The 13,970-nt window shown below is 31.5% G+C and overlaps 1 protein-coding gene across 1 annotated transcript in view; it reads left to right on the top strand.

Moving 5' to 3' along the window:
- LOC136984056 (endoplasmic reticulum metallopeptidase 1-like) overlaps positions 1–6,239 on the top strand; it is a 43,128-nt gene extending 36,889 nt beyond the window's left edge. Inside the window, exons 12-14 of the mRNA XM_067280977.1 lie at positions 5,088–5,203; positions 5,276–5,451; positions 5,530–6,239. Coding sequence (XP_067137078.1) covers positions 5,088–5,203; positions 5,276–5,451; positions 5,530–5,700 — 463 coding nt within the window. The 3' untranslated portion in view covers positions 5,701–6,239. The remainder of the gene's footprint in view (positions 1–5,087; positions 5,204–5,275; positions 5,452–5,529) is intronic.
- The last annotated feature ends 7,731 nt before the right edge of the window (positions 6,240–13,970 follow it).

Below are 13,970 nucleotides of genomic sequence, written 5' to 3'. Positions count from 1 at the left end.
TTCAGTATTTATTAATATTGAAGTCTATTGACATAAAAAGAATAGGATGTATTGTCTAAATAGTAGGTTTATTTATTCGAATATGTGACAAATTCAAGCTCAGAAATTGAATTAACAACAATTTTAATCAGAATGAAATAATTATGTAGTATTAGATGTTTTGTATCTTAAACACACTTATTTGAGAAAATGCATTTTCCTGTCACTCGTATCTTCTCTCCTATCGTTTTGACGTTGTTATATATTTTATTCTTTGGAATGTCTTTCTTATATGTATAAAATGCTTATTTTCAGGTAGCCAGCTGTTTAAACTGGCTACCTGAATGTAATTGAATATGGAGTCAAAAACACATAAGGTAATATTTGATGTCTTTCTTATTTGGGCAGACTATATATGCTGGGAGAATGCCTATTTTTTTTATTTTGTGAATATTTGCTCTTACACAATATCAGATTTACTCAGCTTGATTTAATAACATAATAATATATAATATAGCCTTTATTTAAAAATAATTATATATATATATATTTTCCCACCTCATAAGATGGGAATTAAAATCCTGGAGATTGAAAACCTGATTAAAATAGAATATTACTTGAATTGCATTTTGTTTATATTATTAACTTATAGTAAAATTGGTTTTGTTATACTATATGTTCTTCAGGATTTTTTGTAAGTGATTAATAGCATTGTCATCGTAGAGATCCCAAGCCTTATTAACCTCAACCTGGTTTGGATGCCATTCTAAGACCATTGTTCTGACATTCTCTCACTTCTTCAAAAGATCTTTAATAGCAGTTGTTGGCATATGACTTTTTATAGCAGTTGTTGGCATATGTTTCTATTTCGTCTTCTTCTTTTTCAGAAGAAAACTCATCTTGCTGAGTTTCTTGCTGTTCTTCATTAAGAGTTCTTGGAGTTCTGTCGTCAGATCAGTTTTGGGTTCCATTATGAGTTCTACAATGTCATCTTCATTCACCTCCAATTCTAAATATCTAGCAGTTGTCACAATTTCATCCATAATTTCAGGGACATCATCTCTGTCTCCCTGAATACAGGAGGGACACAGATTTGCCAAGCAGAATTCAACCGTTGTTGAGTGATTTCTGACCATGCCTTTTGAATGAGCTGGATAGCTTCAAGAATATCAAATTTTTTTTTTTTCAAAACATTTTTAATATCATTGTTGAGCAGAACTGGCATGCTTTCAAAACACCAACAAAACAGTACAATTTTTTGAAACCTGCAATAAACTCTTGATCTATTGGCTGATTCAACAAAGTGGTATTTGGAAGCAGAAACTGAACTGTCAGCCAGGGAAAGTCTTCCAGCAAATTATCTTCAAGGTCTTTTGGGTGTCCTGGTGCATTGTCCAATAGCAACATCACTTTCAATGGCAATACATTGGTCTGAAGGTAATCCTTGAGGCTTGGAGCACAAACTTCAAACAGTCATTCTTTGAAAAGAGCCTGCATGACCCATGCCCTTTTATTCGATCTCCACATCACTGGCAGTCTTTCTTTTATTATGGAATTTTTTTTTGAATGCTGTAGGGATCTGAGAATGATAGACAAGAAAGATAAGCTTCATATCACCACTAGCATTAGCTCTCAAAAGTAATGTCAATTGGTCTTTCACAGATTTATGCCCAGGAATATTCTTCTGATCTTTCATGATGTTAGGTATGGTTCGACATGTACTTCCAAAATAAACCAGTTTTATCAAAATTGAAAATTTGTTGTGGACAATTAGCCTTCTTTTTTAATGAATTCTTCGAATATGAGACAGAACTTCTCAGCTTATCTGCACTAGCAGACTCACCGTGAATTACCACATGTTTAATGCCAGATCTCCTTCTAAATTTTGCAAATCATCCAGAAGTAGCCTTGAATTCTATCTCCTCATGTAGGAATTTGTTTCTTCAGTTTTTCAAAAATTTCTGTAGCTTTCTCTTGAGTGATAGTCATATTAGTTACATCTCCTCATTTCCCTTTCTTTTATCCAAGTTAAAAGCAATCTCTCCATTTTTTCATAGATTTCACATCTTTGTTTCTCAGATGTGATTTTCATTACTCCTTTAGCTGCTTGAGTCTTCTTGATTATATTTTTCTTAGCTAAGATTGTGCCTATTGTAGACCTGTTTAAGCCATACTGTCTAGCAACATCAGACATCAACCCACTCTCTATCTTGGCTGTTATCTCTTGCTTGGGTTTTATGGTGAGCACAGTTCTCTACACTCCACTCTTTTTAGGCTTCATAATCTTATCAGTTTCTTTTTTAAATAAAAAGTTCAGAAAAGCACTTACAAAAATTCAGAGAACGGAAATCAACTAGTGGACAAAAATTATGTAAATGTGAGGTCTGGACGAAATTTGAAATTTGGTGTTAAATCATTAACGAACATCTGATGGGACAGTTAAACCTTCACCTTTCGAAAATAAAAACTGATGCAAAACTTAACGAGTGCCTGACAGTCTTGCAAAGACTATAAAAAATTCTTTCTGTCAGAAAGGTAAAAAATTGCTGGAATTACAAGTGAGAGTTTCAAACTGCAGAGGAATACTATTAATGTATTGTGTTGAGTGTCAATATTGACGTCTCCCACACTCTGAAAGGTTTTGAATTGTCACCTGGAGACAAAGGAAGTCCAATTGGTATTTATTATTTCACGTTGCTTCTTGTGTTTGTTCTGTGAGGTGTTCACTATCCAAACATGTGTTTGTTGTTCGAACATAAAAATCTTTCGCAAAAGTGTTTGCTATTTGATTTGTTCACAGTCCAAACTGTTCGTTAATGGATCACCTACTATAATTCACAAACATTTATAAAATAAAAAACATTAGCATTATAGTTCATATATCATGAAATAAACATTATTATTAGCTAAAAGTTACAAGGCAAAAATACATCTGCTATTCAACTAATACAATTAAAAATAATTATAATCTATAAATGGTCTGATATAGAATTTTTTCTAAAAACATTATTTGTTAACTAAAGATATTCAGCTTTCTCACAGTTTTCATTAATTAGATATATTAAGTTAAAAGCAGATTGTGAAGGTATTATGTTGGTAGTTATAGAGTTATTTCAGTAACAAGGAGAAGAGATAAATATATTGGGGGACAGAAAATCTGAAATTATAAAAACCAATTAACAATAGTAAAAAAAATTCTGTATTGTGCTAATATTGTACACTTTCTTGCAGATATTAAAATTTAAATTTGTTCTGTAATATAATACTGTATAATAAAATTTATCACAGTAATTAAGCAGTTAAAAAGTGTTTTTATTTACAGTTTAAATGTGTTGTTATGCAGTTTTCATCCACACTATCAGCACAGTGTTTTATAGTAATAGAAATTAGGATATTGATTTTGTAACTCATAGTTGTTTGTTTTTAATTTGAGTAACTAATTCATAATAGTAAAAATTCAAAAGCATTGAACATTGCACATGTTTTTTCATGTAATATAAATAACATTTGATAAAATTTCTAATTTCTTCTCTTTGTGGTTTTTATAAATAACATAGAGAAGCTATCTTCTAATAAATGTTAATAAGTTGTCTTTTCTTAATTTTAATTAAAAAGGATAAACACTTAAGAAATAACATGAATTTTTATTATTATTTCTCAATACATTAATGACTTCAATATTTAAAGTTGAAGTCATTAAGAATCTTTGTATTAAAAGTAGGTTTGAACTTAAATTTTCTGGAGTTTTCTTTTAATAGCAATAAATTTCATATTATTGAATGTTAAATAGTTTCAATGTTTTGTTTAGTCTGATTATTAACTACAGAATAGGATTTAAATTACAGTGGAACCTCGGTATACGACCTTAATCCGTTCCTGATGTTTGGACTTATACCGAATAGGACGTACACTCAAACCTGTTTTTGTGCAATTTTTTATTTGTATGATTTGTTTTGTGCAATTTTTTTTGTGCGGTATATGAATTTCAATCAAATTAGTATACCGCACAAAAAAAATTGCACAAAACAAATCGCATAAATAAAAAATCACACAAAAAAGACTGCACAAAAACAGGTTTGAGTGTATACCAAATCAACCTTTCCCATAACAAGTAATGTAAAAATGATTAATCCATTCTCATGTAAAAAAAAAACCCCTCTTGATATGGTACATTAATGGGGTTGTAAAATAATTTAAACACTGAGCACATTAATAAAAAAATAAATTTTACTATAGATTTTTAAAGTTATTACAGTATATTGTGTTATATTATTTAAATCATTAAATCAAATCAAATCAAACGTCCCCTTAATACTAATAATCTGTTTAGAAATTGATTTAACCCCTTTTGCAACGTTAGCAGATTTAATAATGTCTTTATTTTTCACGATTGTCGATATCGTCGTTCTCGGAATACGGTATGCAACAGTTAAATCTCAAACACGCACGTCACCATCATATTTCTCAACAATCTCTTTTTTCATTCCATTGTGATTCTAGTTATTTTTTTATTTTTCTGTTGCTTTTCATTTGCCTTTTTACAATTCATGATTAATAAAAACAATAAAATTTCATTTACAAATTAAAATCAGAAGAAATTTAACAAAATTATAAACCGTGGCACTGCAAACATCTAGTCTGGTCTAGTATACCGATAGTGCTACTTGTTCATAGATGGCGCGTATAATTGAATTAAGTCGTATACCATACAAAATTTGTTTCGTCCAAAGAGGACATATTCTAAAGCAGATGTATACCGAGGTTCTACTGTATAAATTTCTTTAATAAGGAAATTTCATATGGCTTGTTACTTCTACTAAATTAAAACTGCTGTATTAAATTTGTATTTCTCAGCAAAAAATTTCAATTGTTAGTTTTCAGTTTTATTTTTTATGGGTATGATGATTTTTCAAGGATTTGTACATTAAAGAAAGGCTAAAATTAAATTGGTTATTTGATTTAACAAAATGTATATCATTAGAATTAATAAACCAAAATTTTGTAATTTGATTTTATTCTAATAAGTTCTTTCATTTTAACAGTAAGTTACTCCTATTAATTTTTATAACTTTTAAAAATTTTAATAATATTTTGCTATTTTTTTTTAGCAAAACATATTATTTGAAGTCGGTAAAACCAAAAATTCATACACACAAAAAATTTCAATTAATTTCTTATAAAGCAATGGATAATAATATCAGAAGATTAATATTTCGTGCCACAGGTAAGAATATCTAATAATAATAAGGAATAATAATTTTATTTTTATGAAATTTATTTTTAATGTTTTAAATAGGACCTAGTCACATGGGAATAGTATTGTGTCCTTATCAGCGTATTTCTATAGTAAAATGGTCGTTTGGTGATGACAAACCTTTTGCGGGACCAAAATGGCAAGGTCGCCCAACTTACTTTATTTTTTATTCCTATGGTGAAAATTCACCTCCTTGGGAATTTTGGGTTGATTTTTCTGTAAGTTTGCATAAAATATTGAATTGTTAAATATACTTAATTTTCAGATATTTAAGATTAAACATTCTGCATTAATAGGTTCCACCAGATTATCCCAAACAAAGTGCTGTTGTGGATGTTGCTTTTGCTTCACATTTTCTTCATGGTCACGATTCGGTCACAGCGCCTTTCAAAGAATTTCTAGATAAAATGCCATCGTGGGTTCATATTACACCATGGACATCTACTTATGATAGTTATATCTTTTAATTTTTATAATATTGCATGACTAGATCAGCTACGTGAGGTTATGAGAATAATCTCAGTTAGAATTGTTAATGGCAAATTTAAAATATAACAACCTTATTGCTATATTTTTCATCAGAATAAACTACACCATTATTTAATTAAATAATAATAGATAAATATAGAACATAAAATTATAAATTAAACGATAACATTTCCATTCTAAAATCTAAAATGATATAATTTTACACAAATAATCTGGTTCGCATCGAAAAGTATAACTTATCTAATAAATCCGAACTTAGTCATATCATTTAATAATAATTACGCAAGAAGAAAAGAAAAATTCAATTTAAACCTTTCTTGTCTAGTCAGTCATTAGGGTCAGATATATACAAATAGCAAAAAACAATATTTAGATACATCTGTGTCATACAACTCTTTAAAATCAAATATTTTTGTGTTTAAATTTCATTTATTTCATGACTTAAGTGAGACGAATCCAATTTACAAAAAACGGAAAAAACGTTGATGAATATTTTATCTGCCTTTGAGCAATTTATTGCCATCATATGCTATATTTTTAATAATCTATGGGACCATAATTTGCTGTTGTGCTGTTTGTTATCAACCTAATTATTTATTTAATTACATAAAATTTGCATAAAATAAAGTCGTAATGGTATTGTTTTTAACTATATTTTTTCTGAAAACTCTCCGAAAGTAATCAAATATTGTGGCCTCAATCGTTTATTGCATTCAGCACCCTAATGCCTTTACAGTTTTGATTATTTTTTTGTGTATTTAGTTTAATAAATGTTAAAAGTCAGTGATAGTATTGAGAATTATTTTAGTTTGTTAATTTAGTTACGTTGCAAAAACTTTTATTAGTTTTATTATTGTTTAAATATTCATTTTTGTATGTATATACTGTAGTTTGTTTTAGGATAATAGCAAATATATAAATGTATGTTTAGAGTGCAGTTATTAAAATATTATCATTACTATCATTATTACAAATAATGCATTGTATTTTGAAAAAATTCACATTTGTTGAATGCCTATTCATCATCTACGGAAATGCTCAAGACTTCAGCAATTTGCAGTACAATAATTGGTCTACTACATCCATTTATACTGTTTTTCCTTTTGTTATATGAACTTTTTTCTTTTAAACTTTTTTACTCATACAAAATAAACATGAGATTGTATGATATTTTGTTTTTATTACCAATCTCTTGGCATTCCTTAGTTGGCCAGAGGACAGTTTAGAATTATTAATTTTACTCTACTGGAATACTAGCATAATACAAAAACCAATGCATATTATGTATATACATATATGTGTGATGTAAATACATATTAAAAACTTGTCATTAAACTATTACAGTTCATGCATAAATATGCTTTTCTAATAATAGATTGTTTTATATATAAATATATATCTATACATATGTATTATTTATAAAAATCGATCAAGTTAATGCAATAAATATTATTACAGAATTTCCATGATTATTTATTCAAAATGATGACATCACTCAGTACTTAGAAGTCAATAATAATGTGTAAAATGTATAAAAAAAAGGGGGGGTTCAGCTGCCATAATACTTTTTAATCCAGTTTGAGTTGAGAATTCCTACAATGCACAAAATAATTCCATATTCATTTAAGCCTTTCTTCATACATTTAATCAAAGGAGAAGTTAATTTTCTTCTTTTGTAGTTTTAATGAAAAATTATTAGAAATTAAAATATTTACTTTGTTTCTTTATAATTAAGATAGCATTACATAAATTAAAAAGTTTTGATGTAATGTTTTTTTTTACAGAAATTAAAAATTGAATTTTACAATACAGTTCAAAATTACTTGGTTTTAGATAACTTCTCATGCATATAAGGTGTGGATGAGTGGGTAACGGTTATGATCCGTTTATACAAGGAGGTGTATACAAACGTTATGTGATGCTATGGTCTAAATCTAGTGATGTTTGTTAAATAGGTATGTATTTAGCTAATTCTCCACAAAACGAACAAGGGAGTAAAAATAATTTAACGTTCGGTACAATATACTGTATTTTAAGAAATATTCCTTAGTGTAATTACTGCATTTTGTCCACGAGTCATATCGTCTAGTGTAACGTTTCCCAAACTTCTGTCTAAAGTGAACAAAAATACACATAATATAAACTGTATTTTGTACAACGAAAATGCATTTCCGGTTATTTTCCCCTCCCGTCCTTATTGTATGAATTAATAAAACTATACAGTAAATTACATTAATGGTATTTACAAGTGACTGCTAGAGTAAAAACAAAAAAAGTAAAACTAATTAAACTAAAATACATTTAAAAAACCGAAAAATAATTAAAAAATATAAACAACAATACAAAATATTACTAAAATGAGATAAAAGCGGTATACCGGTAAAATAAAAGTTTAAACTTAACAAATTTTAAAAAACATTGAACAAATTTAACATTGAATACAGAGAGAAAAACCATTGTTACAGAATATGCCGAAATTGTGGTAACAACCACCACCACTGAAAAATCACAAAAAATTTGTATTCACAATTCCTTGCGCATCCACGAATTTAAACACAGCAATATGAAAGGTTTTATATACAGTAAAAACTGCTTAGGCGACCACACGCATTCGGCGGGTAAAAATTTCTGGCACGGAATAGTTTATATGTATAAGTTACCCGTATTAAACGATCACCTGTGTAACGCAACCGCGGGCATCGATTTTTGGTCGGAAACGACATAAAAAAAACTGTAATAAGCGACCACTTTCGCAAATATATCTGGTCTAAACTATTGTTCGAAACCATCTCGGATATTTCTCCCGCCCTTGAAATTAGGTAGTCTGGCAACAAAGGAAATTTATTTGTTTGTTCGAAATTGTCCGAAAAACGAAAGAAATGCGAAGTTCTGTCGTTAGAATATCGTATTAAAGTTATTAGAGAAAGTTAAAATGGTTTATCACAACGGCAATTAGTGACGAAGTTTAACTGGGGGAAAACGCAATTTATTTTACCTTAGAACAATACACACATTAAGGCAAAAATCAGTTTTACAGGAAGTCTTCATTTTTCGATTCCGCGGTTGTCATTGATGTAATGAAATCGTATTATGAGAAGAAGAAATAAAATCGTTTTATTATTGTACTTAAGAAAATATTTTAAAAAATACAAAATTTTTAAAGTTAAAATAAGATTAAACTAACGAAAACCAAAGCCGAAGTGGTGGAGAGATACCACGCGTTCTATATCGATGATGTAATACAAGTAACCGAGGAGCGAACGAAAGAGAACAAAGTTGAATTAATTAAGTCGGAAAAGAGAAAGTATGCATCATAATCGAGAAAATGCGAATACTGTATTCATCTTTAAAATACTCGTATTAAATCTGTCTTGTAAAATCACGACGACTTCTGTTAATCGAGTTATCCGATAAGAATAAAATACAGTACCAATATAGAGCTAGTGGAAGGAACGGCGAACAAGGTCGTCTATAAGTATATATTTAAATAATAGCGAGGTTGAGGCCGAAGTTTTTAACACGAAAACGTGTACGTCGAACGTTCGGCGCCGCTTTCCTGTAAGCCTAGAAGTTTGGCAATGGCGTTTGGAAAGTCAGTGGAATCATGTTCGACATTCCAAACGTCAAATTGTCAAACTTGTAGGCTTACAGGAAAGCGGCGCCGAACGTCCGACGTACACGTTTTCGCGTTGAAAACTTCGGCCTCAACCTCGCTATTATTTGTCATCAAGGACACTAAAGCTTTCACGAAGGTAATTTGTTTGGCTCTGGAGAATTAACCGGTAAAATTTTAATACAGATACAAGAATTTGCCAGAAACATTTCATTTCAGGTAAGCAATAACATTTGATTACTAGTTATCAATAAATGATAACCTTCAAGTTGTCCCTGACAAATTCTTATTTATTATTTATATATAACATACCATAATGGTAAGTTCTATTTAATAATATATTATTGAAAAAGATTTTTACCCCAAAGGAAAACCTTCCTCATTTTATGATGAGTCATCACCAGACTGGGTGCCAAAATCATACATGGGATATGAGTGGCCACAACCCAACTGCATTCAGGAGCGTTATAAACAGTAGAAACACAGCCACTTGTAAGATAGTTATGGGCCTCTAAAGATTTGTAAGCTTTCATTTGTAAAGAGTGTAGTAATTTGACATCAAAACCAAATAGTTTATGATGTCACCAAATTGTACTTTAGGCCACGACTCTTGATATACAACGAAGATGTATGGATGGACTTCTTGATATAATGAAACTTTCTCTTCCTATAAAGCATTTCGTCATGTCAGACTGCGAGAATAACTCGCCAGAAAAGTACTTTTTTTATAACTTTCCCGACTGTTAGAGGCTTTCCATAAATGACGTCCACACTTAGAAAGGAGGGAACTTCAATGGACGTCCGTTTTATTTCATTAAATTTTATACAATTTATGCAGTTTTATTATTCATAAAGTGATAAAGGTTTTAAGGAAAACTGAGTTTTGTTGGATGTCCGAACAGGGGGAGAGGGAGTAAAAACCGCTCTGGGGACCCGGGATCGAGTCCGAACGGGTCGAATAATCCCCAGGAATTTTCGGGGGGTGGTCCGTTCGGATATGTCGGGCCCCGTCCCTCACCACCCGGTCGCCCATTGTGGGCCTGGCGAACCCATAATGGCCTACTAAAAGAGGCCCTCTTAGTGCCCACAGGGCGGAAAGAGTTAAAAAAAAAAAAAAGGTTTTAAGGAAAACTGAGTTTTGTTGGATGTCCGAACAGGGGAAGAGGGAGTAAAAATTTCAAGAAAAATGCGGACGTAATACATAGACAGCCCCTTATATATAACAGAGGGAAAGTACGGCGATCGGTCATAAAATGACCCCCAAAGATTTTTACATTTTTGGGCTCAGGACGCTTTAAAACGTCGAGAAATGCAAAAAAAATTCGGTGGGTAATTTCTGTATATATGGATATTAGTGGGTGTGTGGCGGGCATGATTTTATTCACCCTCTTTGAAGCTTAAACATGTAATAACAGGTACGGGCACCGGTCAAAACACATTGTTTTTATTTTGTGTTACTTAAAATGATTTATATTATATTACACAGGATAAAACTTATAATTGTATTATAGCAAATGTATATTATTTCATAATATACGTAAGCCTTTAATTTTTCCGACAAAGTGTGTTTTGAATGCTTCCATATTTTATAAGTGTCACATGACCAAATAGGTTGAAAACCACTGTATGCAGTAATCCTTTGTTCCTAGCTTTTTAAATTTTATTTTATACTTCTGTAATTGCAACAACATTAATTATGAAAGTCGGGATGAGTTTTATAAAAGAAACATATTGAAAATGCTATTAACGGGAAAGATATTTGTGGATGCATGTGGCATGCGAATGCGGATATTAACGTCTATTTCATTTAAAATCTCAGGATAAATTAAAGACGATAACATGAAATTTGGCGCCGTAACTTGATTATGAGGGACATTGATGATAGTAAAGATGGAGGAGGTGGGGAAATAGTGGGCGATCTCGAGAAAGATCTGACTTAACGATGATTACTCGTTATTAGCATTTACGATTATTTTTATAAAACCAATCACTACCCTCAAAATTAAGGTTTTTGTCATCTTATAATAAATAATAATATAAAAACATTCTTTTCACAACGAAATCTCATAAAAGATGGCACGAGATTTTTTAAAGATAACATTGCACACGGGAAAATTAAGGCACCGGCAACTCATTGTAGGAATTTCTTTCAGCTTTTCTGGGTTGAAATCGTCGAAATTGGCCAAAATCTTGGAAGGTCAAAGTTGATACGATTCCTATGCTTCACAGTGTTATCTACACAAGAAGCCGACAAAGTACTGTCAAACCTGTTTTTATGCGGTCTTTTTTATGCGATTTTTTATTTGTGCGGTATAGTCGGCGACTAGTCTCATGCGTTTTGTCATGTCTCACGTTGACTTATTATAGCTAAATAAACTTATTATAGCATAAATGAACTTATTATAGCAATATTATTGCATGAATATGCGAAAAATGAAATAATTTATTTTTTAAGTCAACAAAACACCACCCGGACAAAAATATGTAAAACAGACGATAGACAAGACGATGCAGTCAAGTGCTGACATCTGTTGTCAATAAATTCTACGTGTGTTTTAATTACGTTAATTAAACCTTCAAAGTGCTTTCACATTCCTGGACCATTAAGATAAGATTCATTTCAAAGCGTAAATTGAAGGTAAATGTACTGTATTTTTTTACGTATTTTCTAAATCAGATTCCAAAAGGTTTGGCGAGATTCCAAGTAGCTGCCAAGCCTCCTCATGATTTCGTTTAAAAAAGCAATTCCTAGTTATTTCATACGGTTTTGAGTTATTTTCTGTGAGACTTTTTTATGCGGTCCCTATTGACCGCATAAAAAATATTTTTTAATTGTGTTGCGAAAACTATTTTTTATAGCCACTCATGAAGTTTCGTGCGATTTTTTTTGTGCGTTTTTTTATGCAGTCCCTATCCACCGCATAAAAACAGGTTTGACTGTAAGTTGGAAGATTGGCTCAAGTTGTCTACAAACCAATAAAAATGAAAAGTTAAACCAATTAATACAAGAGTTCCTAATCTTTTTCGTGCATTGTCCCCTCTTACAAAAGTCGATCCATTTAACGTTATTTACTATATACATCATACAATATTATATATAATATAACCTCTTAAATAAATGTTTTTTTAATAATTATATAAGAGCAAGATAAATGCGTGAAATTTTAAATATTTGCACAGTCTTAGCCATCCCGGCAAATTTTTATCGACCCCTAAAGGGTCAATTCCGACCCCGTCAAGAAAGCCGGAGTTAATATAATAGAATGTGTGCTCGGGATTTAATAAAGCGGGACACAGAAAACCCTGACTATCTCCGATCGGCCTCTTCACTCGAGCGGGCCTTAAAAAACCGGAACACAGACAGCCTCACCGTCTTTTGTCTTAACCCCAGCGAGCCTTAAAGATGCGGGATACAGGGAGCCTTTTTTCGCCTCCAGTCAAATCTTCTGTCTTGGTCTGAGCGGGCCTTAAAGATGCGGGACACAAAGAATTAGTTTGAGAAAAAGTAGTCGAGTACAAAGGCCGACGGGAGATTCCATCTCTTTACTCGAGCGGGCCTAAGAGAAAGGCGACACAGAACCTTTCTGCCTCCCGTTCATTAGTGAAGTTCACTTAATCGCGAAATCTCAAAGCAACGCGAAACTTTCGAACGATTTTATGCTTAATGATAATTTTACTCGTTATTATTACCATTTACAATTTTTTTTTTTATAAAAACCCACTCTTATTATCAAAATTAAGCGTTTTGCCAATAATGAAAAATATGAAAACTTTTTTCATAAAATATGATAACAGATGGCGTTACCAAATGTACTGGGATAGTTAGGCAACTCGTTGCTGGGGGGGGTTTAGTAGCTTTGAAGACAGCTGCATTTTTTCACTGCTGGAGTGGAGTTTTTCCTTCCATTTTAAATTTAAAACTGAGAAAATCTAATTTAATTTTGGTGTTTTAATGGCACGTACACTTTTGAAGAAAAAAAAAAATTGAATGAGCAATTTAATCTTTTACTGTGTAAATCACGTATCTGAACACAGATAATCCGGTTTATTGGACTGCAATATAAAAACTTGACCTATAAATTCTTACTGTTGTCCGTCCGACTGTCTGTCATTCCTTAATCTCGAGAACGAAGTTATATAGATGAAAGCCGAGACAGAGGTGGAAAGCTTAGGTGTAGACGGTCCCGATTAACTGAATATGAACTTCCGATACAGAACTGAAGTTACGTTATTTGAATTCAAAAAAATTTCACTGTAAGAGAGATGACAGCGCTACTCTGTTGCTAACGGGAAAAGTACAGGGGTAAGACACTACTAATTTGAAGTGGAGAGAATATATTTTAAATTAAATAAATGAAAAAAATGTGATCACGTTACAATAAGTAGTTACTCGTTATTATTAGCATATTTTTCGCTTGGAAATTACGATTCATCGAGCGGCGCAATAAGCTCCACCTTCGAGCGTTAAGGGTGCGACTATGCAGACGCGAGCGAGCGAGAAATATGCGAAATATCCCTCTCTTTATATATGGGCTCTCGCCAGCGAGATTTCTCGCTTCTCGCTTGGGCATGTTTTCTTATATCTCGCGCTACTAAATTACCGTCTGCATAATCGCACCCTTAGCCAATCAATGA

This window comes from Centruroides vittatus, unplaced genomic scaffold (genome assembly GCF_030686945.1).
Source record: "Centruroides vittatus isolate TY-2023 unplaced genomic scaffold, ASM3068694v2 contig_900, whole genome shotgun sequence".
Lineage (NCBI taxonomy): Eukaryota > Metazoa > Arthropoda > Arachnida > Scorpiones > Buthidae > Centruroides > Centruroides vittatus.
This window is presented reverse-complemented; position numbering and strand designations above follow the sequence as displayed.